This window comes from Leiobunum rupestre, chromosome 6, assembly GCF_980474605.1.
Source record: "Leiobunum rupestre chromosome 6, qqLeiRupe1.1.hap1, whole genome shotgun sequence".
NCBI lineage: Eukaryota > Metazoa > Arthropoda > Arachnida > Opiliones > Sclerosomatidae > Leiobunum > Leiobunum rupestre.
In genome coordinates, this window is record NC_143389.1 from 22026736 (window position 1) to 22050680 (window position 23945).

Genomic DNA, 23945 nt, shown 5'->3' on the forward strand with positions numbered 1-23945 from the left:
CCCATATGAATATGGTAAACCTAACCTAACCTAACCTAACCTAACCTAACCTAACGCCAAGTCAATTCACATATGGGCCCCTTCCTATTTTATTAGACAATGTCGTCAAAAAATATAATGCCGTCAAAATGTTACGCTGTATTTTTTTCGACATATCGACTCGTACCGATGAGATCTAAAACCGCGCAATTACCATATATTTGGAAAATAATGATTGGGAGAAAGGGGAATCCATATTTTTGGGAATATTGATCGTTGGGAGAAATGGGAATCAATTTTTTTGGGATACTTGATCGTTGGGAAAAATGGGAATACATATTTTTGGGTTAAATGAACTCCGGTTCGGAGAAATGGAATTGGGACAAATGGGACACCATGTTTTTGGGAAAACTGATAACTTTGGGAGAAGGTAAAATTGGGTTAAATGGGAACATACCGAAACGAAGTAGGTCGACCACGGGTTGCCCGCAATGTTCAGTTGATTTTGCGCTTGTTGCAGCCTACTTCCAGGGGCTAATAGGTACGTTTTGAAGCTCTCTTGCGCTCTTTGAACTCATCGTAGGAAAATGGAAAAACAAAAACAGGGATACTTCTCAACTCCTTAAAATATTTGCATAATCCTTTGGAACACCTTATACATTATAGTAAACCGATAGGTTTACTGTTTATTCTTACCCTCGACTCCTGCCCTCCACTCCATCTACGTTTGGCTGTTTATCCCGTACCCTATCGTGTAGCACTGGGCTATATTCGATCCCTAAGACCCGATTTTACACTTCAAATTTGCTTTTCGACACTTTTGTATACAGTACAGTCTAGAGAAAAACTACTTATCGTAGGTGAAATCGGAAAACACCATTCGCTTTCTGACATTTCAATCCTCAGAATTTGCTATATTTCAAGTCAATTCCAGTTAGTTTTAATTAGTTAATCACAGTGGTGTAGTCGGGCCAGGGCGGGGTAGGGCGTCGCCCCGGTGCTTTTTTCAAAGGCAGGGCCCCGCCCCGCCTTGGTTTTTCCATTTTTCCAGGGCGGGCCCTGCCTCTTTTTTTCAACTTGCCAGGGCGCGCCTTGCTTCTATTTCGTATATCATTTTTCTGGAATAAAGGGTGTGTGAATTTATAATAATTTTTTGAAAAATACCATAACAATTTCAAATCGTTACCTAGTTACGGCCAGCTTCGATCACGCTAAAAATCGAAGTTGGACGTACATTTATAGCGGTTGGTACAGCCAACTTCGATTTCGCGCGTAATCGAAGTTGGCTGTACCCAGGTAGCGCCCCGGTTCTTTTTATTTTAGGACTACACCACTGGAACTTAATCATCGAATACAAAATCAGTTAATAATTTGTTCGCTTTAAAAACAACCGGCTGGAGAGAGACGGAGGTTTTCGGGACGGGAGTAAGGGGAACACGCGGGGGTGGAATACTTGTCCCAGAGAGAAAAAGGGCGATGATTGGTTCTTTCGCTCTTAGCAGAGTTGCCATACGTACTAAAATTATGGTACAAATACTTCAATTTTGCATCATATTATAAATGTTATATTGGTACCATAATTTCTATTGTGGTACTATAATTTTTTACCCTTTGTACAATACTTGGTACCATTCTGAATTTATTTTTGTTATAACAATAGGTTAAATATATCCCCGTCAATAATGTGTACCAGATCGAGTCATTCATAAATTGGGTGTCCGAGGCCTGATTATACATTTCAGGTATTTATTAATGATGATGATAATACAGTGGCGGCTTAAGAAGGCTGGGTCCCCGGGGCGGCGGCAGTGTGTGACACCCCTCAGGACCGTGAAGAGGTTTTCAGGGATCCGTCTTCTTCAAGTTTAATCGTTCTGATTTGCACCCCCCCCCCTCGAGCTTCTCCGATGGCACCCCCTGCTGCCCTGGTACACGGGGCGGACCGCCCCCCCCCCCCCTTAGCCCGCCACTGTGATTATATATATATATATATATATATAGTATAAAGAGGTAGGCAGGCCATATAAACAAAGATGTGATTCTTTAGTTTTTCAAATCTGGTAGTAAAATGTTCAAGGTATTTATAATGATATTTATTTTCAAAAAATACTCTGGTATGTTAAGCCTTAGTACAATTATTACATAATTGACGTTTTAGCGCGCGACACTACAGGTACATGTCTTGGGCACACAGCCTCCTTAGCGTGCTTTTTTGACCATAACATGTAGAGGTATTTTCACGCGCAAAATGATTTTTAAAAGCCGTCAATTAAAAAGGCTTCAGTAAAATTGCAAATAAATAAAATAGGAGTCGAGATGGAACTTTTTTTTTGGTAGTTAGACTAGAGTAAATATAGACAATATTAAATATTATTTTGGATATTTTGAAAACGGATACCGTGATTTCCGTAAATTCTACTTTACATAGCGCTTATTTTTTAGAAATGACAAGGAGTCTGTAAAGTAGGACTCTTGATTGTGCGTATATTGGTAGTTAGACTATAGTAAATATATTTTAAAATAAAAACAACAGTATTTAAAAGCCAAGATACTTCATGGTTAAATTTTTTTTGTTTATTTACATTGGCGAGCTTTCAAGCCGAGATTATTGTAACTCTCGGCTTGAATAGGGACCGCGGTCCGAAAGCTCGCCAATGTAAATAAACAAAAAAAATTTAACCATGAAGTATCTTGGCTTTTAAATACTGTTGTTTTTATTTTAAATTCTAACGCCATGGTTTCTCAAACATTTAAAATTAATGAGTTAATATATTATTTTAAATATTTTGAAAACGACTACCGCAAACGGCGCAAATTGCTTGGTATACTTTTATGCTTAGACTATACTAAATAACAATGTTAATCCAAATCAGATTTTAATAAAAACAAAGTTGAATAATGATTATTTCATTACGTAAATTCGAATTAATCAATTACTTAAATAAATAGTCGACATTAATATAAAAAAATTCGCACAGTGAAAAAGGTACATATATTATACAAAAACAGTTCTTAGAACTGAAAAACTGGCGTTTATTCTTTTAAATATTACGGCTAAGTAGGGACAGATATTAACAATTTATATTATATTAATATAATAATAATTGTTTATATCTGTCCCTTCTTAGCCGTAATATTTAAAAGAATAAACGCCATTTTTTCAGTTCAAAGAACTGTTTTTGTATAATTGTATCTTTTTAGAAGTAAAGCCCAACTTTGTATTCTCTGTTTCATCATTATTAACTGTATGCACTTTGTATATTCTGTTACATCATTATTAAGTGTATGTACTTTGTATTTTTTGTACAATAAACTATTATTATTATTATTATAAAATAGTAACCATGCTAAAATGGTGAATATAATTACAATTGAAAGTGTATTTAACCCCTAACGTACATTATGTAACCAAAAATAAATCTATTTAATTATAATTTAAATAATAATAATAATAATAATCAGCTCGGCTAATACCCAACGCACCACCCTAGGCCTAAGCCATCGAGCGACTTTTAAAGCCTTTAATTCAAACCATGATGTTGAATCCATCCATACAAGATTTTGATATAAAATACTCATTATATTTAAAAAATCAAACACTAAAAGATAATTTCAGTGATGTTCATATAAATTTTATTTTCACTGATAATTGTGAATAAAATGTCTTGGTTATTTAGTTTGGCCATATTTTAAATTATTTCTGTGTACATATGTCACAAAACGTGTTTCTTTACATTTTGGAGATGTGAAATCTTCTGTGACACTAGCTTTCACAAACTATTGTTCAACTATATTTACCTTGTTAAGGAAAATAAAATTTGTAGCCTACCGTGTGATCATGAATTCACTTACCACATATCCAATCTAATGGTACATTTTGGTCATGCTTTACTGTAGGACTAATTTTGAGTAGCAGAAATTGTTAACTTCCGCATTTTAGTTACAGAGTTAAGAATATTTTAGTTGGTTAGCCAGAGGCATATTTAGAATTCATTTATGCTGTGTTGGTTGCGGTTTTAACTTGAACTTAGTCATCAAGCCGTACATCTCTAAGTAAATATCATCAGGAAATAATACTGAAATAATAATGAACTGCACATGTCAACGTCATTAACGAATCATTAAACCACGCATTCTTCCTAAACGACTCCGGAGATTTCCACTAAAACTTACGTTTTTTAAACGATTTCATAACATCTATTATTTTTAAACACATTGTTGAAACACAAGGAAATAAGTGAATTAAACTTTGGAACTAAGTTTTTTTAAATATAATGAATTCGTGTTACCACTCCAGCGTTTATTAACTTTTAATTAGCTAATTAAACTTTACCAGCCATTGCCCGTGGCCCAACAACGTTTTTTCATCGTATAAAAATTAACAATTACCAAGGCACTGAATCTACATTTTCAAGGATTTGGCAGGACAAGTGAAACCCGAAACTTTTCCCCGAATTTATGCGAACCTAGTTTCCAGGTGTGGGCAACGTGAATTTTCTGCCGTTGCCATTATGCGTCCACATAAATGTACTAAAAACCGTATGTATTCCTAGTTCTATTATCACAAAGAGCTTTCAATTGTCTGGCGCGCTCATAAAAGCAGGTGCCCAGTCCGAATTTTTGACCGCCCCTTATCCGTCTCTAACATCACAAAACCATTAGTAATTTTTAAAAACGATTAAAAGCTCATATATTTGTTCTATCACTGAAATTTTTAATATCAGAAGTAGTTATTTTTGCTTTTACAAAAGTAAAAAGCTTCCACAACGCCTTTTAACATACGCAACTTACGAGGTGCCTTCTAAAATATTGAAGTTTTTGACCGGTGCCATCTGTTAAGAAATACTGTAACCATATATTTAAAATATATAATTAAACTTTTAAAAATATTCACCCGGAAGCCACGTGTAGTGCAAGAGAAACAAATGATTAATTTGGAAAACTGTAATATGAGGAAAATGTGGTTGATAAATAAATGTACAGTTAACACTATAAAAGTATACAGCGCTAATATATGTTCCCAATATATTTCGTTCCATATTGCATGGAAATTTTCCTGGGTTTCACTCATATTGACCACCAACTAAAACCTGCGCGGACCCTCCGAAGTACGCAAGGATCAATTTTCCTCATTAGAAATATATTATTTACTTAAAAAAATTCAAAATATATTTTAAAAGAATAATGGAGTAGAATATTTCTTTTTTAACGCCCGTCAAAGGGTATTCGGAATTATTATTAATGTTAATAAAGGATCAAGCCACTTATATGACATGACTGGAAGTTTAGAAATAAGTACGAAGCTTCATGCGATAAAAAACTTAAGAAGAACCAAGATGTCAAAAGCAATGGGAGTAGGTTGCGGCGTGGGCGTCCGCCCTCGCCAAACAATTTCGACGAAGTGCTTGATTCGCCCACTCCTTAACCGTATAACCTTTCTCACGTTCAATTAAGCAGATTTCTAATGAAAAGTGGAAGTACATTCAGCGACCTTTCGGTGGCTTTGCATTTTACAACATACAAATTCAACGAATAATTTTGTTGAAAGTGAAAGGCTTAATAATTAATTTATACCGAGTAGAAAATTAAAAATATGTTTCGTCTAAGATGCCACCTGCAATTTGTTTCAAGAACAATGCCTAAACTCGCTCAACGCTTTCTGTAATCTCATTATTTTCTTACGTTTAACACCGGTAGCGAAATTTATCAATTTGAAACTTAGAGCATGGGCAACTACTACAGGACTCGCAATGTAACGCTGTAAAAATTCGTCTTCCAAATGTCGCGTGGATATTTTACGTGACGGGCAGCGCCACCTAGTGAAGTTCTTTGGATTTAAAAATTTGGAACAAGATGGCGGCCTCCGTGGAGTTAGAGATTGCGTTATTGAAAGGTAAAAGTAATGCCTAATTTTCATGTTGAGTTATACTAATCCATTTTATAAACTAATTTGATACGTTTTTCAATATCATAGATATTCTTGATGATAGATTTCAATCTATTCTCTGTGAAACGGTCGAAAAACTTGAGGATGCCAAAATAGCCCCCGTAACGAAACTTCTAAAAGCCTTTTAAATTGTTTAATATTGAATGGATATTCATTAGAATATTTAGAGTTAAAGAGTACCGCTCAAGACGTTATATTTACCTCATTAATTACGAGTAAGGCAAAATTTTCCATTAAAATGGGTATAATTCTTCAAAGTCAGGATCTTCAAATGAAAGCACGCCCAGTTATATAAAAAATTAGTCAAAAATTCATAGTGAGTGTTTTTTAATTACTTATTATAAATATAATAAATTTCACTCAACATCCTTAAATTACAGACTTCACCCTTTGATTTGGGCACAATCAGTGTGGTAGCAGCAGCATTCTTAAGACGACTTTTAATAGTAATTAATTACTATCTGGAATCTGGATAACATAATTATGTTTCAGCTCCCAAATCAAGCCAAGATAAAGAAAGTATCTCTGAAGAAGCTTTACATTATGTAGGTGGAATTGTATTACAATCACTAAAAAAAAGATAAAAGGGAGGAATTACGCAAATACGGATGTTTTAAGCCTAATTAGCAATATGACTTCTAAATTTGAAGAAGAGAGACATGACTATGATGACTTCAGCCGGTCTCTTAACCGTGGAGGTCTATACAATTTAAATAAGTCTGCGTTCAAGATGTTTCAAGTAATGGCAGCTATTGCAATGAAATATTATGATTCAGCGGGTTGCAAGTTCATAGAAAACAGGAAAAATAAAGCAGAAAATGACATAATGAAGAACCCAGCAGTATTACATACATGGGAAATTGTCTGTGATGGCCTTCCAAATGAATTTAAAGAGAAGGCTTTAAAATGTGTGATAACCACGTACCTAAATACACATGGTAAAGCATTTACAAATTTCCTAACTGAAAAATATCAACGCGATACCACTAAAAATATAAAATGTGTTCCTAGTCGAAGAAAAGTTTTAAGTAATTGTGAAAGCAATGCAATATGAAAATTTAGAACGAAGGCATTGATTAGGTGAATAGTTAAAAAGAGAGATTAAATACGGTTAAAATTCAAGATATATTTTATTTGTTTTGGAGGAACTATTCATTCAGGGAGGAGGAATAGTTCCTCCAAAACATTGGATATAAAATATATTATGAATGTTAACTGTTTTTGTTTCTTTAATATGAAGCAATGATTTCATAAAAAAGATTTTAACTACCTCTGTAGACGTGTTTCCTCCTATTGCGTTTGGAACAATTCCCTTTAACAATCTCAATTTCCCAACATTTTGACCATATTGGTTGACAGTGGGGTTAGTATTAGAACCGCAAGGCTTCTGCGCTTCCCAAACTCCTGTTCTATAGGATCTTGATTTAGTTTTCTGGTCAGAATATATTTAGCTCCTTTCGAAAGCATGTATTTGATAACTTTTATCATTGACCAAGCTGTACAAAAAATATCAAATAATTCCAGAAAAAAATTCCAGAGCAAGCTTATAAACAGTTATGAGCTTACTTGTTATTTTGAGTCCCTCCGATGTTTCAGTGCTTAAAAGCATACTCTTGCGCTGTGCATTAGTATATCCCTCTAGAGCTGCTACTTCATCCTCCCATTCTTTAAAGTACCCCAGAAAATCATTCTCAAGCCACTAATGAAAACAAGAAACTAAATAAATATAAGAGAAGAAGAATATATAGATTGCTCATCTTACCATTAAACGACTATCATCCGGAAGCTCGTATGGTTTCAAATTAGTATTTCTTTTATAACGCGATTTAGAGAAACATACCGAGCCGATTTTGAATAATTAAATTTTTCAGTTGAAGCCAAGTCCCAACCACTGGACTTTAACCATTGCTCAAACTTTATGGGTTGCTTTTTGGGATTTGGATAACGATAAAATTTCAAATTTTCACCTTTTAATAACCTAGTATCACTTCGACAATCACCGTAACAACATTTTTTAGGTGCCATAGCTAAAAAAATTACATCTAAACTCTTCAATCAGGCCAGGGATATACTCGCCATTTGACCGATTGTGTTCTAGATTTTTAACTCCCAGGAATTACGCATGACGGCGCTCCAGTCGAATAGCGCGACCGTTCAGAGAGAAATACTCTATGAGAGCTTTGTACAGCATTGCGAGTCCTGTAGTAGTTTGCCCATGCTTAGAGCTTCGTTTGATTTTTTGTCGAACCTAACCAGCATTTGAAAATAAACGAATTAAGAATCCGGTATAAACTTAAATAAGCTGACGTTGTGGGCATTTTATTTTAATTTAAACTTCAATTTCCTAGGAATGATAAATCCTTAAAAAGTTCAGTCTGCCGCGGAGTCTATTCCAAAATCTTAGGAAAAAATAAATGTAAATATTATTGTTTTGAAAGTGAATGTTAAAATTTTTAAACAACTAGAGTACATCTTAACCGTTAAAATTGAGAATGCACAAAGAATATTTTTATTGAGAACTTATATTAAGACTGAAACCAGGTAAATAAATGAACCAAGATAGTATGAAGGGTTTTAATTTTAGGTGGACACTTAGGTGGTTTTTGTAGTAAATTAGGAAAGAATAAATTCCTTTCATTGATGTAGCGCAAAATAATTAATCTCCGTTATTTGCTGCCCTTAAAAAGCTCAAATCAAATAACAAAGGTTAAGGATTAAATTTGTGTATCGAGTCATTTGTTAGCTAAACTAATTAATTTCGCACACTGACGAGGAAAAGGGCGCTCAGTTTGCAAATGTTCCGCCATATTGTCACTTGTCTCCCCGGACGGGCCGAAACAGCCCTCGACCGACGTTGAGATAAACAACCGAATTCAATTAAGGGCGCACCAGAAAAGCGTCGAGCTCACGCTAGGCCGACCTTTACTGTCTAGACTAGAACAAACTGAACCAAACGATTCAAAAACGATAGCGGCTACTCCCGCTACGCCGCTAAGCCTAACTTCGCGAGCTTTTTTCCGAAGCGACGCGGGATAGAGTTGGGATTTCATTTGGTCAGCTAATTAGATATTAAGGGTATAATGTCGAGAGTCACGTTATTGATTAATGAAAGCATCCCTCTCCTTTCGCCTGTTTTGTAGCGTCTACGAAACGCTCTTAAGTATGGATTTTTCTCGCTCGTTGTTCCTTTAGGATTCATGGCGACTCGTCGTCAACCGTCTCAGAGCGACGCTTCTCTTCCTCAGCCAGCGCGCGCCATGCCAGTCCCTTCCGCCGTAATCTCCTCTTCTCCTCCGGAGTGACGTCGGTGAGCGACTCGACCAATGAATAGCGTTGTCTCCGAAGAAGCAAGCCGGAATATCGAGCCTCGTTTCAACGGAGCCTTTAAACGCTTCTTCGCCGAGTGCCGCCGCCGTGCGTGGGAGTGCGCTTTCCAGAGAAGCTTACCGTAACACGCTCCCTAAAAGTAGCTTTCGCCGTCGCGCGCTCGCTCGATCGCAGTCAATGCCCCTGGAGGGAGATCTCGGCTGCCTGTCTCCAAGCATCGTCCGCATTTTTCGCGTGCCGCTCTAAATCCGCTCGTTGCGAGCGTCGGATAAAAACGAAGTGAGGTGAACCCAGAAGGAATGGTACGTTGTTGGACGATTTCATGATTAACCGTATCGCGGAAGGGCACACTCGCTGTATCACCGCCGAGGACAACGAGAACCAGAATCGACGCCACGATGGAACTTTTACGCGCTTCTTTAGGGTTAACTCTCTACTTCATCACCGTGGCAATCACTAAGGGTAAGACAAAGATCCATTTATTATTCACTATTTTAAAAATCGATCAGATTTTTCGATGCGCGCCCGCATTGGCTCCGCTGACGTCCAAATAACAATGTCTTTGAGCTGTTATTCAATTTTAATTACGTAACTTACTTAACCTTACATTATAGTTGTTAGGCACCAAGTCATAATATTAGTTTAAATCAAAGAATCCTGAAATAGAAATTTACTTCCAAGAAAAGAGAAGCTCAAATTTGTTCGTAAAGTAATGACCCTTGAAACAGGTTTTAAAAACAAACTATTTCTTAAAACATATATCTTTTCAAAATGTTGATTCAAATCCAGAATTTCAATTGGTTTGAAACTACATAAAAATAGCGCCCAAGAATTTGAAGAGATCACTGAAAACATAATGTACAAAAGCTAACGTCTATACTATCCTAGACGATATGAGTTCGCGTTTTCTAACTTAAACTTATTCTGGTTTCTTGACCTTGCCCTAATCTATTACGATATATATTATACACTTTCTTGGTAGTGTGAAATATTTTTACACTTTAAACTTGAAATATGGAAAGTAATTTGCAGTGGTAGTAATACCCAATAATTACCAGCGTCTAGCTATAGTCATACTTTAAAACTGCGTTTAAAAAAAGTTATTGCTAGTTTTAAACCGTAGTTTATTCAAAGATGTTAACACGCGCCATGGTAGTATTTTTCGAGTATCTTTAACGAGTATCTTCGCAACCTATTTTGATCCAACAAAAGATAAACTATAGTCGGATGACTTCTTTGTCTTTTAAAAATAAATTTTATGACATAATTACTTATAATTTTAGACTAGTGGCGTTTTCAATTTTAAAGATATCCAATTTCCAGGTCACAATCACCATATTTACAGTAATCTATTTTATTATGAGATTTTAGTTCATTTTCAATGTAAGCATTCTGATGGGCGCAATAAACATAAGGAAGGTTACGCGATAGCCAGTCAAAGTGTGCTAATGTAGACGAAGCTTTATTTCAAACAGCCTCCACACTCACACGTTTTTAAGCGCAGACTTTGCCGTTATATTTACTAGATCGACTATAGGAATTAAACGGATTCTAACTTGAAATAATTTTTTTCAAAACTTTCCGGTATTTTTATATACGAATATTAGTTTTGTTGACGTTTTTATCCCAGACTTATTTAACTAAAAATGCTGAAAATTTTAAATTAAATTGATTTCTTTAAAATTTTCGGCGGGCACGACACGAGTTTTCAGTAATAAATGGTTCTTGGTATCGCTTATGAGCAATGGCCACGCATTCTCATAACTCTTCGCTTTTAAATAAAGGACTAAATGATAATCTAACATATGATCTGGCATATAGTGTCTATAGAAGATGGCTTTTAAAAATATTACAATACTTTAAGCGTTTTTCGTGTGTAGGGCCAAAGAATAAAGAAACTCGGTCTTTTGTAGAATAATAATAATTATCAGCTAGGCTAATACCCAAGGCACCACCTTAGGCCTAAGTCATCAAGCGACTTTTGAAGCCATTAATTCAGGTGGCCGGGTTACCTAATTATTAAATTAATCAAATTAATTAAAGATGTTTTGCCTACCATAACCGTTGAAAACCACAGTTAGGATACCATGAGATAGTATACCAAATGTGGTCGAAGTAAGTTGAAAACTGTAGACAAACAAACATATAAATAAAGTTTATATTTAGTTAAATATTCACCACATCTATAATTCGATGAGTTTAAAGTATTGGAATCGGGGCTATTACATATTTTATTTCCGTTTGAAATAGCCACAGGGAAAAAACTAATCTCAGTCAATGATTAAAAACTTATAAAATGTTTAAGAGTCGTCAGCTCGAAGGGTAAACAATACCTTTTTAAAATCACATAGTACTAGATGGAAATTAATATGTTAATCGTATTTAACAAAAAATGGAATTTATTCGATGAAGCTAAAAGTCATTTCCTTGTCGTAAAACGAATGTTTAAAAATATAAAATTAAAACTTAAGCAGTTTTTATTCTTTCTATTTTAATATCTATACCAGCTACGTAAAACACAATCTTTTTATTTTATAAAAGCGGTTAATTTCGTAGGAATTCTTATTATTTACACAAACGCTTACTTATTCCAAGGTGCTTGGATATTCCTATAACTTAAGAATTTTTAATACCAAAATTATTTATTTTCCCCCAAGACGGATATTCCCAAAACGTCCCTTTAATTTCCTTAAGAATTCTTACTACCAAAATTAATTATTTTCCCTTGAATTTCCTTAAGAATTCTTACTACCAAAATTAATTATTTTCCCTTGAATTTCCTTAAGAATTCTTACTACCAAAATTAATTATTTTCCCTTGAATTTCCTTAAGAATTCTTAATACCAAAATTAATTATTTTCCCTTGAATTTCCTTAAGAATTCTTAATACCAAAATTACCTATTTTTCCCAAGACGGATATTCCCAAAACTTCCCTTTAATTTCCTTAAAAACTCTTGGGAAATTTTTTCCGAACGTTCAAACTCCCAAAAGCTCCTTCAAACCCCCTTGAAATTTCTTAAGATTTCTTAAGACTTTTTTTGTAAGGGTTGTGAATACAATAATAGGCCCGTACGCCATTTCTGATTCCCAGATTAGCCAGTCAGATATCGGACGTTCCTTTTCACAACCTGACACCTTTCTTTAAAGTAACATTAACTTTCTGGTTTTGATGCTGCTGCGGCGTCACGGGTGACGTGTCAATGACGTTTTGCTAAAGAAAAGCCCTAGACCTAAAGATATCATTTGACGAGGCACCTTGTTTTTAAACATAAACTGAAATGAACTTTTAAGTATTTCGTGACGAATGAGCTGCATAAAAACAAGTCTAGCCAGCGTAGCTTATTTTATAGAAAGGACTATTACGAGGGCAGGAAGTTTTTACATTTACGTGACTTCAAAAATGGTACCGGTGTATCGTCTCAACGTATAGTTATGAACCCCAACTTAAAATAAATACATTCTTGGTCGTACTAAAAAGGATCTGAATCACAGACATTTGGTAGTTTTTAGTTGCTCTAGACGTATACATGATATACTGGTATTCTTTATATCAAAAATAATTTCGTTAATTGCGTCTAATAAAATATTACTAAACTGCATGTAACGCTCCGACACTCCCTATTTAACTAGGATCTATTCAATGAGAGAATTGGAAAATTCTGCATCTCCGTACCGTCCTTCGTTTTCTATTCAAACGTATATATTAATAACCAAATATTATAATTTAAGTCATTTTTCCATTAATTTTTTATTTCAGTTTGTGTAAGATTTTCCCTTAATGAAAAATCCCGCTTTATTCACTTAAAACAACTTCTAAATCTAATCCAGAAAAACAACGTAGGTATTTTCGTCCTTGCTGTGCTAAATATCCAGACTGTATCTATTGCCACGTGGTATTTATGAAACGGATCCATCGCTCGGGTTCAGTCATAAATCAAACCTTATTGATCAGAGGTAAGGTAAAAGTATCCAGCGAATTTCGGCCGACCTCCAATCGTCATTCGACAGAATAGGTTTAATCGATTATAGCTGTATTCGTATCCTCCAATCGACAGAATAGCTTTAATCGATTATAGCTGTATTCGTCTCCTTCCTGTACGCGAACGAGATATCGTTTTACTTTATCGATTTTCTATAATATTTACTTTAGAGGAAACCTAAATAGTATTGACACTGAGATTTCGATCCTGACTGATAATATATCCGATAAAAGTAATTGAAATCCATATTTATTCTAAAATAAAGATATAACTATTAAAACGGTAATACCAGGGTAATTTTTTTCAAAGAAAATCAATATTTTACTATCTCACTTACAAAACCTATTCAGTGACCTATAAAGTATGTTCTACTTTCTTGATATTTCATGGTATATTTGCTTCAAACGTTTTTATGAGTTTACAGAAAGTGAGTTCTGAAATTTAACACTCTAAGCGTCTGGTTCCCCAATTTTCCGCGCAAAACATTCCAAAACGGTAATGTTCAGTTGTAAAATACAATAAATCTTTAATTTTAGAGCTAAAAAGTAAAGTTTAATTTTCGGAGAACTCGGATTGACCCGTTTAACAAATAATACTTAAATTGCATAATTGTACAAATCTAATGCCCAACAAATAATTCTATCATCGTAAGTTCTGGTAGCGTGGTTAATAATAATTCTGGAAAACCACAAAAAAATTAAAAAAAAAAACATGTTTTATTTTTCTTCCACTTTATATACGTCACCTTTAATGTACCGCAAAAACGATAAAACGTTCAAGATAGATAATAATGCTGCTAGATTAAAAATGATTTTAAAATTTCACAAGAGCACATTCAAAACTCAAATAAATAACTTTTCGTAATTGATATACTCAGTTGAAGGTTAAGTAAAGCAAAATATTTAGTACATTGGAGGAAAGATACTAACCCGAATTTCCTGTAAATCGGCGGCGGGAATTTCGAAATATATATAGATAATTTGTGGCGCTTTCGACTGGGGCTACCATTTGTATTATTTTCCCCGTTACGACCCCCACCTTCACTATGGGTAACCCCCTCAATATCACCTTTTGTAGGATCTTTCAGTAGGATGAAAAAAGACTATTTCTTCCCAGGGGAATCCCAGCTGCTTACATTGTAGCAGAGACAACTGAGACATAGAGACCACGTGAGTGATTGTAGCTTCTAAGCCTTGCCATTTTAGCCGTGTACTTTTCCGAATTTAGATCCTTTAAAGCTTTTAACTCATAAAACATAAAAACTAATTAATATTTGTGTTCTCTTAAATACTAAGGAAATGAATGGTAAATCACAAAGCCCTAAAAGTGATATCCCACGCTACAACTATTGTTAAAACTAATAGAATAGGCACGTAAACAACCTATTTTCAAATATATTTTTGTTGAAAACTGTGGTTATTCGGTATTTTTGAATTATTTTCATAGGTGAGTTTAGAATAGTGTAAGAAACTGATTGGCCCAAATTAAACTCTAAGCCTGGTGTTCCAATTATTGGTACACCAAAGCAAAACGATTTTCCAAAAGTAATTATTATAGACACTTACCCTTCAAAAAAATGGTTCATAAATCAAAAACCATTAGGTTTAATTTTTCGATGTAAACGTATCGCGTTCCCAAAAGGGAAGGAAACGTTTTTAGCCTGGCCAGCCACGCGTAAGAAAAAGAAGCACATGTAAAGTTTTACACATGTAGTGGCGAGAACCTCGATGTTTAACCTCCAAGCTTTGCTTTCGAACGTAACAGTGGTTGAGTAAAACGAAAGCAAAACAAGAATAAATATTAGACTTCCGCAGAACGTGTTTTGTGGCAGTATCTCTAGTGTCACGCCATTTCCCTAGAGGCCGATTTGAATTAGCTAAATCAGCCATCAGTTCCCTCTTATGGAAGTGTGTACAGATATACAGTCGCGTGCATTTTTCACGCGAAATAGACCAATGTCCCACAGACACGCGACGCGTGGCACCTCATAAATTAATACCAAACTCGCCTGAAAAAATAAAAATATGGATTCACTCGACAGCTTAATAACCAGTTTCATATTTTTAGTCGCTCTTTCCTCGTGAAATATTATATATTTGCCATTTGTTGTGCCGCGTGCGAGGCATGTTTTCGTAGACTCAGGGTACAAAGTTATATAAATACGGGGATTATTTGTACCTTCGTATATATGTAACAAACAGATATAAAATTATCGGAATCTTACCTTGATAAAAAACAAGCGAGTCAAATAGATCTACTTGGTATCTGTAAGATATTTCTGAAGCAAAAAAATATATATTCTTTCTTCAGTATACTTTTAAACTGATATACCATTAAAATAAATTAAAAGCTGATATTGGCAATGTAGTATAATTACACGAAATCGTGTAGGGTGAACTTGTAGGAGATTAGATTTAACGCCATTAAGCCTACACATGTCATGATCATTTTCTTTATCGGAGTGAAATTCTAATTATTTTACTCACAAGGAAAAATTATCCATGGATTTAAAAATTAAATAAAAATATTTTTCGAATTATATATAATATATTTTTTATAAATTTTTTACGGTTAATTAAATAAAAAAATTGTTTTTTTTATATTTCTAAAATATTTTTTTACTATAAGTATTTACTAATTGTTTTCATCACCAAGAAATATGTTATGTTAAGAATACTACAATGGCTGACATTTATTATTGAAATTTATTCAGAATGAAAATTACTTGATTCTACCTTTTGTTAAACAAAATCCATGACTAAAATGAAATAGGAAAAAATAGAAGTTACTCGACATAGCTTTATTAATATCATGTTCACACACGCTAGAACATCCCAAAATTAATTATTTGTTAAAGTAACAGATTGTGACGGTGGAATATGGGGAATTCATTTGAAACTAATTTTTAGTTCGAGTAAAAATATTGCCCATTTATCTGAACTGTCAAAGAGGGGCCAGGATTTCCATGTGAAATAAGAATAAACAGTTTGGATGGTACACATATTTTAAAACGTAAAAGGAAACGTTATCGGATAGAGAGCTAAATATGTCTGAGATGTTTCATCTTAAAATATGATAATTCAAAAAAGGGTTAATAACATCAAATTTCTAATCAAATATGATATAAACATTTGTTAATAATACTATTATCAACTTTTAGGATCTTAAAAATTATATTGGATTTAAACTAGCATAGAAATATATGGAAAATATCTTTTTATTTTATCATTTATTTTGAAAGCTAATGTTAAGATTTAAATTTTTAAACTAAAAGTAAATTATTTCTTCGTAAATAATGGTAGATAAAGTCACCTGGTTATAAAGGCACGCTTTCGGGGGTGAGTTGGATGGCCGCCAATGATTTCTAGTGCATGTAACAAAAAGCAGTTTTTATTTTAAATGTTTTATCCTCGCAAAGCTTTAAGAAAACAAATGTTATTTCCACACCTAAATTGTTTAGCAAAGTTGAGGTCCACTTTAAACACCGAATAGATTGTCCATTAATTGACTTTTATATTATATTCTTCTCTTAAATAAACTTTATTTGGTTGGAAGGGTTTGATTTTTACGTTTTAAATGTTTAAATGAAAACTCACAATACTTCTGTACCGTATTTGAGGACGTAAATAAATCGCAATTTGTATTTATTATATTCAGCTCTTTAATCTGTGATAAAAAATACATGTACTACCAAAAAATTAGTTGATAAAAATAAAGTATTTGAGCACTGTTAATATTTATACATATTTTCATTCAATATAAAAGTTGCACGTTAAAATGTTTTGAAATTTGACTACTAAGCCTTGGCAATAAAAACCAAGTTTCAAAACTTTTTCATCAAAACATTTTTTGAGCGTCGGCATGTTATCCGTGTCATAACAACGATGTCCCACCTATCGCTGCCGCTGAAGGTAGTTTGAAATTTTCGGTTAAAACAAATACTGTAGCTTCCCACATGACTCGGAAATTTTTTAAATGAAAAAAATAAATATCAGTATGTGAACGCTGCAAGCTCTCGTTTAAATTTTCACTGTAGTTTGTACTTTGCCTCGAAGTTACCCTACTAATTTGATATACTATTTAACTAATGAAATTTTGAAATAAAATAAAATCATATTGGGAATTTGAAATACGCTGCTGGTCAAAACGGAATTTTTAGACAAGAAATTTCCGCTTTCTGCTCCAGTTGCTGTGCTAGAAAGTAAAGGTGGTTCCAGACGATATTGCTTTTTTATATCCTTTCTTCCTCAGCTTAGAGAGGTTAAGCACCCGACGATATTAAGGAAAGCGTCTATACTATTATCGTTCTTTGAAGACGTTTTGCTTAGCTAACTTACAAGTGCTGTTAAGCATGATCAATTTCAAGTTAAACAACTACAGATCAATGCTTAAACTACTCATTTAACAAGCGGTTGTCAAAAAGCTTTCCCCCTTTAGACTGGATAGATGTCTTAATGGTAGAGGCAGCCCTGGAGGTCGTTGTCAGTATCATAAAGAACTGAATTTCAAAGTGCTATTTTAACTGCTATTTAATTTAATAAATCGCATCAGGTGAATTGTTGTTCAAATTAATTTTTTATAAAGGCCCTGTGATCCTTTTGACACAAATTAAACGATGGACCTGATAACGTAGCTCACGCAATGACGCAAACGAACTGTGTGAAACCTCTAGGTAAGAACGGCGACGAATCTCCTTCACCATATCATTTTTGCTTGACGCAAAAGCATATTGGAAATCAAAATGCTTTTATAATGAGAACTTACTCTAAATTTGGTGAAATAACGACAAAATATTGAATTTTTAACATAGAATTATATATTATAAACACTAACATCGTTTCTGAATGTAGTTATTTTGAAATTTCGAAATTATCGTCATCAGTGTAGCCTAGAAGTCATATAAACGCCCGCTTGTTTTCAGTAGCGGAAGTACAGTGATTCGTCTATGTCGACGAGGTTTATATCACCTAAAACGTCAAATTAATCTCTTTTACGATGTAACCGAACAATATTGAAGGCACGATACAAAGTAGTTCCTAGATCAATGAATTATTTAGAAATAACGTTTTGTAATTGAAATGTCTCACGGATGCGCTGTAATGCAATATACAAGACCTAGGCACGACACGATTATCCATAATAAATAAAAACACCTAAACATCTCTGGAATTCGACCAATGTGTTTCGTCTTTGATTAAAGTAGGCGCCATCTCTAGTGCATCTTAGAGGAATTCCAAGCTAGTCAAAACCACCGGAACAGAAAAAGAATTTAAAAAATATTTTTGGAATGTCCATATCAGAGCTGAGTTCTATTTTAAAAATGGTTTTGAATGTTGACCTTTGGCTAGTGCTATTAAATATATTTCATAGTAATTTTTATTCGAGCTATTGAAGCGCGGAATGCGGGATTCATAAAAACCGCTCAGATATTCCAGAGCAGTTATCATTTCCATTATGTGGACAATTATTATTTGTATATACAACTAAGCTCAATAACGCGAGGAAAATATTTTTTTACTCTTAGTTATTGTCAATTAAATAAGTGTTTCATTACATTTATGTATAAATAATTACCCTGGATTACTTCTTTGGAAAGTCAATCGATTTTTTACTGGAAAAATTCAGATTGCGCTATATTCGCCGAAGACTGCTATTTAAATATTGAGTAGATCTTCAGACTGCGAGCCTGGTGAGGTTTACCATTTTCCCATCGAAACTTTCCATATTTGTTAGTTTGGGTTGATCAAATAGTCAACAACTGAAATTTCTAGAGTTATTTAGCGACTTGCACAGAAATATAAATTATACAATAAGTAAAAACAACGATATTTTAAGAGTGCACAAGAATTGTTTATTAAAAAATAAAATATTTAAAACCCGACTAGTTTCGGCCGCAACATTGCTCCGTCATCAGGATGTTGCGGCCGAAACTAGTCGGGTTTTAAATATTTTATTTTTTAATAAACAATTCTTGTGCACTCTTAAAATATCGTTGTTTTTACTTATTGTATAATTTATAAACTGAAATTTAACCTAATATTTTCCGTTCTTTTTCATTTCGGCTTGTAAAATTTGAAGAAATCCGACCACATTTACATCCGCTATGGTGTCGCGAGCTTTGATTTAAAACAATTTTGACCACAAATTATTTTACGCGTTGACCAAAAAAAAATGTAAGAAATCGCCAAAAAATGTTGGCCCAGGATTTGTAAGGCTTATCCCAAAACACGACGAAATTCTTTCGGACTCACTAATTTTTTGGAATATTTTTACATTTGCGGGGAATTGAAAGGTATTAGTAGCCGAAAGGATTCCGATGAAAGCGTCGAATTTGGATAAATCACTCTCGAAATTCTAAAGGCCCGAGGCGGCCAATATAAAAGCTCTCGTGTTAAAAGAGTTACGCCTAGAGAGCAAAGGCGGTCTTTCCCGCAGTACGGTAATGTTCGCGCGTGCAAGTTTTAAAAGCTTTAAGGCCGCCGGCATCAAATCCGAAGATAAGAGAGATGAATGTATCTAACGCCGCGACATCGATCAAGCCGAGGACGTTTTATAACGCGCCCTACGCCCCCGCACCCCGGCCCTAGTTGGCTACTCTAGTATGCCCCCGCAGTCTCTAAAAGCGGATCGATTGATGGTCACCGACAGAGGTCGTCCGCACAGCGCCACGACGCCGACATCAAAACTTCCCAGTCGATTGTTTGAAAGGATGCCAGAATTGGAAAGCTACGACGTATAGATCGTTCTCACAGCCGCCCGCTCTATAGACGCTTCCTGGAAAATCGAACCGCTCTCGTACAGCCTAAACCTCGTTTCCGCCTACGTATTCTCACTAAATACAATACGCGGTGCTGGCCACGATATTTATACGAGGTGGCGTGCCATATATTTACGTAAAAGGGGCTTCGATTACCCAAAAACTTCCTTATCGGCTGGCGTCAACTGCTTTCATTAATTATCAATTGTTTTTGGCGCGATATAAATGTTTGGAACTTTATCGATCCAATGGTTTTATTTTCGAAAAATAATGCAGATTTGCCAAAGTATATTTAAGACTGTGTCAAGTCTAAGTATAATCAAGAATGTATTTATTTATATTTAGGAAGAATGATTATGTTGCGACAATCGCCGGGCACGTTGAACGCCTTTCCCCCGTCTCGCGCGGGGGGAAAGACAAAACGTCACCGGCGTTTGATTACCATCGCGTTAGGTGACGTAAATTTTAAGCAGCCAATGAAATACCGGGACTATTCGTTTTATTTTAAGCGGAGGAGCGTACTGGGGGGACCAACGGGTGGATTGAGAGAAAGGCTAAAAAATGTCACGACATAGACATTCTCCCTAGGTACAAATAAATACATTCTTGGTATAATCTTTTAAATAATAATGAAGTTAAGGAGGGTTATATTCATTTCGGGATTATTTACCGATTAGAGCTTTCTCAAATACCACTTTTTATCAATAAACAGTTATGGTAGGTAGCAATTGCCGATAGTGGTTCATCAATTTTAAGGGGTTTTGGCAAAATGCTCAATATTTCAATGATTTTAATAAAAAGCCTTAGCTTCCAAATTATTATTTGATTCTTTTTATACGTTTGAAGTCTTCATCAATTTTTTTTAGCTAGCTCTATTAAAGTAATAATAAAATGGTGAAAGTTTTTCTAAAACTAAAATAATTTCGTGAATCAAATGTGGACATTAAGCCCGTGATAAAAAAACGTTTTGGAAGAAAGCGTAGGAGTGTAGACGTAGCGTAATTTGGTACAGTCTGCTCTCTTACCCGTCCTTTGTAGACGTTTTTGTCCGAGGCTTCAGCTTTCAATGAAGCTTCAAAAATAAATAAATCATAAATTTTTTTCATGACGTTTTTGTTATTATTCTGTTTGGCTTTCTTTTGAAAATTTTACTTTTAATTTTTTTTCTTGTTTTTAATAGTTCTTTTAGGGCAGATCAAGTAATTACACTTTTTATATTAATGGGCAACTCAAATTCATTTTAGCAAAATAGCACGTGAAGTAATTAATGACATATATTTTGATAGCTATTCTCTGAAATACTTTCAGCATTTTAGCCCTGCTGAATGTCTAATACGTAAGCAACCTATCTGAATTAAACACGTGTAAATTGCTTCTCGACTGGCGCTACCTTTAATTATCTCGATATTTCAGGATCCATAGATGAAACACAATCTATCCAAAGTACTTCGTTAAAGTAGTGGAAAATTAGCTGCGAAATTGATCATCAATGGCAGATTCAGATACACGCGAGCGTTGAGTAATCAGTAGAATGCGCGTCTTGTATTTCGGAACTATTAAGGCTCAGTTAATTTCGAGAGATCAGTAAATAAACATTAAGCAAGCGGAAGTGTTATCGTTGAAATGAACGCGTCAATTTTCCGGTAACGGCCCTGTCAAATCGCAATTTGACTATTATTTATTAGAAGTTGGCGATTTTCGCAAATCAAGTCCATTGAAAACCGACGTCATTCACTATTGCGATTCTACTAAAATTGGCGTTTAATTTTAACCTGATACTTTGTCACTTTAAATTTATTTTAAAAACCGTTAATTCGATTATACTTTAAAAATTTCTACTTTAAATATTGAAATAGAGTCACGCTTATTTCAAATTTTGAGACGTTAAATTTATATTTTTTAAAGCTAGACTTAAGCATATTATCTAAAAAACGCTATAGTTGGGCTAGGTAATACTTGGCTAGGAGATAAAACACAACCCACACCACGATAATGCAACGCGTTTTTCACGCGAATTTTCGTGTGTACAGTTCTCATTGGCTAGACGCTTGAGCACTGGCCACCATCAGGAGGGGATATGTTCCGAATATGTCTTCCCCCGGCCGTAAAATTCTTTGCCAACAGGGTTGACAAAATGAAAATTGTATGCAGGAAAGGGCTTCTGAACTCTAGCTATACGTTGTCCGGTGTTTGTTGTTCCTAGTACTCAGTGTGTTTCCATATTCTCGGAGGCTTCGGAATCGCCTCTTATTACTCCAGTTATAGATTCCCTAATTTTCAAGATTTTGACGGATTTTGACATAGAAATTTCCATCAATGTCGGCCTTAGCTTATGACAGTTTCAATCAGACAGATAAGGCAGCTATAGAATAATAAACCACTAATACTAATCAGCTAGGCTAATACGCAAACGACGTTTAGAGCCTTTAAATCAGGTGGTCCCGGTTACATTTCGTAAGTGGGTGGTGGTAACCCTTTCATGCCACGCGAGCCAACAGCTCCCTACACTTACCATTATCTTAACCTCAACTAGTTTTTATGGAAAAGCGAAAGCGTTAAACTCGAGGAAAACACCTTTACCCAATGTGGAGATAACTTGCAATTCAACGCAGAAGGAGTGGTTCCGAGTTTAAACCAAGTGATTATGTTATACGCCACTTTTAAAAAATGTAATTTTTGTTTTGCAGTTTTAACAAGTATTGACTATTGAAGATATTTCATTTTGGGCTTCTTTTTAAACGCTCTACATGTAATTGATTCTGCTCTGTAGATATTTTCATCTTAATTTGTGGCAAGAATAATCCATTCAACGACGATAGTTTTCTTGACTTAGCATTTAATTTTTAACACTCTCCAAACTGACTTTTTTTAACAACTTCCTCGGGTAAATAATCAGCAAGGTTTTATTGGGTAACCAGTATTGACGCGTTTAAAATAGGTTTTTAACTTCAATTTATTTAAATCATTTATAACATTTTCCTCAAAGAATAATAATCTCGACGCAAAGTGAAGTGCGATGAAGAGATTAATTCACATATTTAACTGATTGTCCTAGTTTTAAAACACGGGTTAAAACGATTTAAACAAAAGCTTTGATTAAAAAGAATAATTAGTTTTCTAATAAAGATACCAGTGGATCACCTCAGTGAGACGTTTCCTAGAGGCGTTACAACGATTTGTGAACTGTATCTTAATCACCCTCAGATGGTGAAATCCATCAAAATAAATCTATCTACCTCTTCGTTATCCCCACTCGTTCTTGTGCATTTATTTTATTACTTCACGTCTGATACAAAAAATACTATATCTGAAGTCCTTACCGATAATTTTCATTTGAAATAACCAGTAGCAATTGTAACGAATAATTTACTATGGTGGTCAACTTTAAATGGGTCAGAGGGTGGCGCTTCGCTTAATGATGACACTGGCATTGGCTTCTATATCCAGAAATAACTATCCTTAGGGTTGAGTGGAGCCAAATAGGAGCCTCGGCATAGCAACCTTGTGATAGTATACATTGCAATAGTCGTAATGTTATTTGTCATTGTCAATTAAAGTAGTAGTTCGGTACATGATCACAGCGCCAACATGAAAACCAAATCTCCATGGACTACCGAAACATCCCATTAGGTCTTGCTGCAATAGGGAGCCCTGATTGTACAGGGACCGAACAATCCTTACTCTTCATTACGTTGGCATTCTTGTTAGCGTACTCTTTGGATCGAGCGATATCGATGGGTCTGTGATTGTCAACGTCTTGACTAACAATATATTCCATGTAGTTTATTCTGGAAATCCTGTCTGAACTGCTCTTTGTGATAGCCGTCAATTACAAAGCCGAATTGGTGTCATCCTGCCTTCTGCTGAAAATGTTTGAATTGTTTTTTTTTTCTTTTAACTTATCAACAAGATATTTTGTACTTCAATTCGTTCGAGGAAAACAGACCAAAAATT

At 34.6% G+C, this 23945-nt stretch overlaps 2 protein-coding genes across 2 annotated transcripts in view; one reads left to right on the top strand and one right to left on the bottom strand.

Moving 5' to 3' along the window:
- Positions 1-23945, top strand: part of LOC149940308 (cell adhesion molecule Dscam1-like) — a 153547-nt gene that overhangs the window by 60863 nt on the left and 68739 nt on the right. Inside the window, exon 2 of the mRNA XM_090177193.1 lies at positions 9119-9715. Within this exon, the coding sequence (XP_090033319.1) occupies positions 9652-9715 (64 nt within the window). The 5' untranslated portion in view covers positions 9119-9651. The remainder of the gene's footprint in view (positions 1-9118; positions 9716-23945) is intronic.
- On the bottom strand, positions 7250-7751 carry LOC149940309 (uncharacterized). The gene is made up of 3 exons (XM_090179223.1): positions 7689-7751; positions 7493-7625; positions 7250-7422 (listed from the first exon to the last, which is right to left on the bottom strand). The coding sequence occupies exons 1-3, from the start codon at positions 7689-7691 to the stop codon at positions 7250-7252; spliced, it is 309 nt and encodes a 102-aa protein (XP_090035349.1). The 5' UTR covers positions 7692-7751.

Coding starts and splice junctions, on each gene's coding strand:
- LOC149940309 (XM_090179223.1), bottom strand. Junction 7,423..7,492: donor GGAGGGACTCAAAATAACAA/GTAAGCTCATAA, acceptor TTTTTTGTACAG/CTTGGTCAATGATAAAAGTT.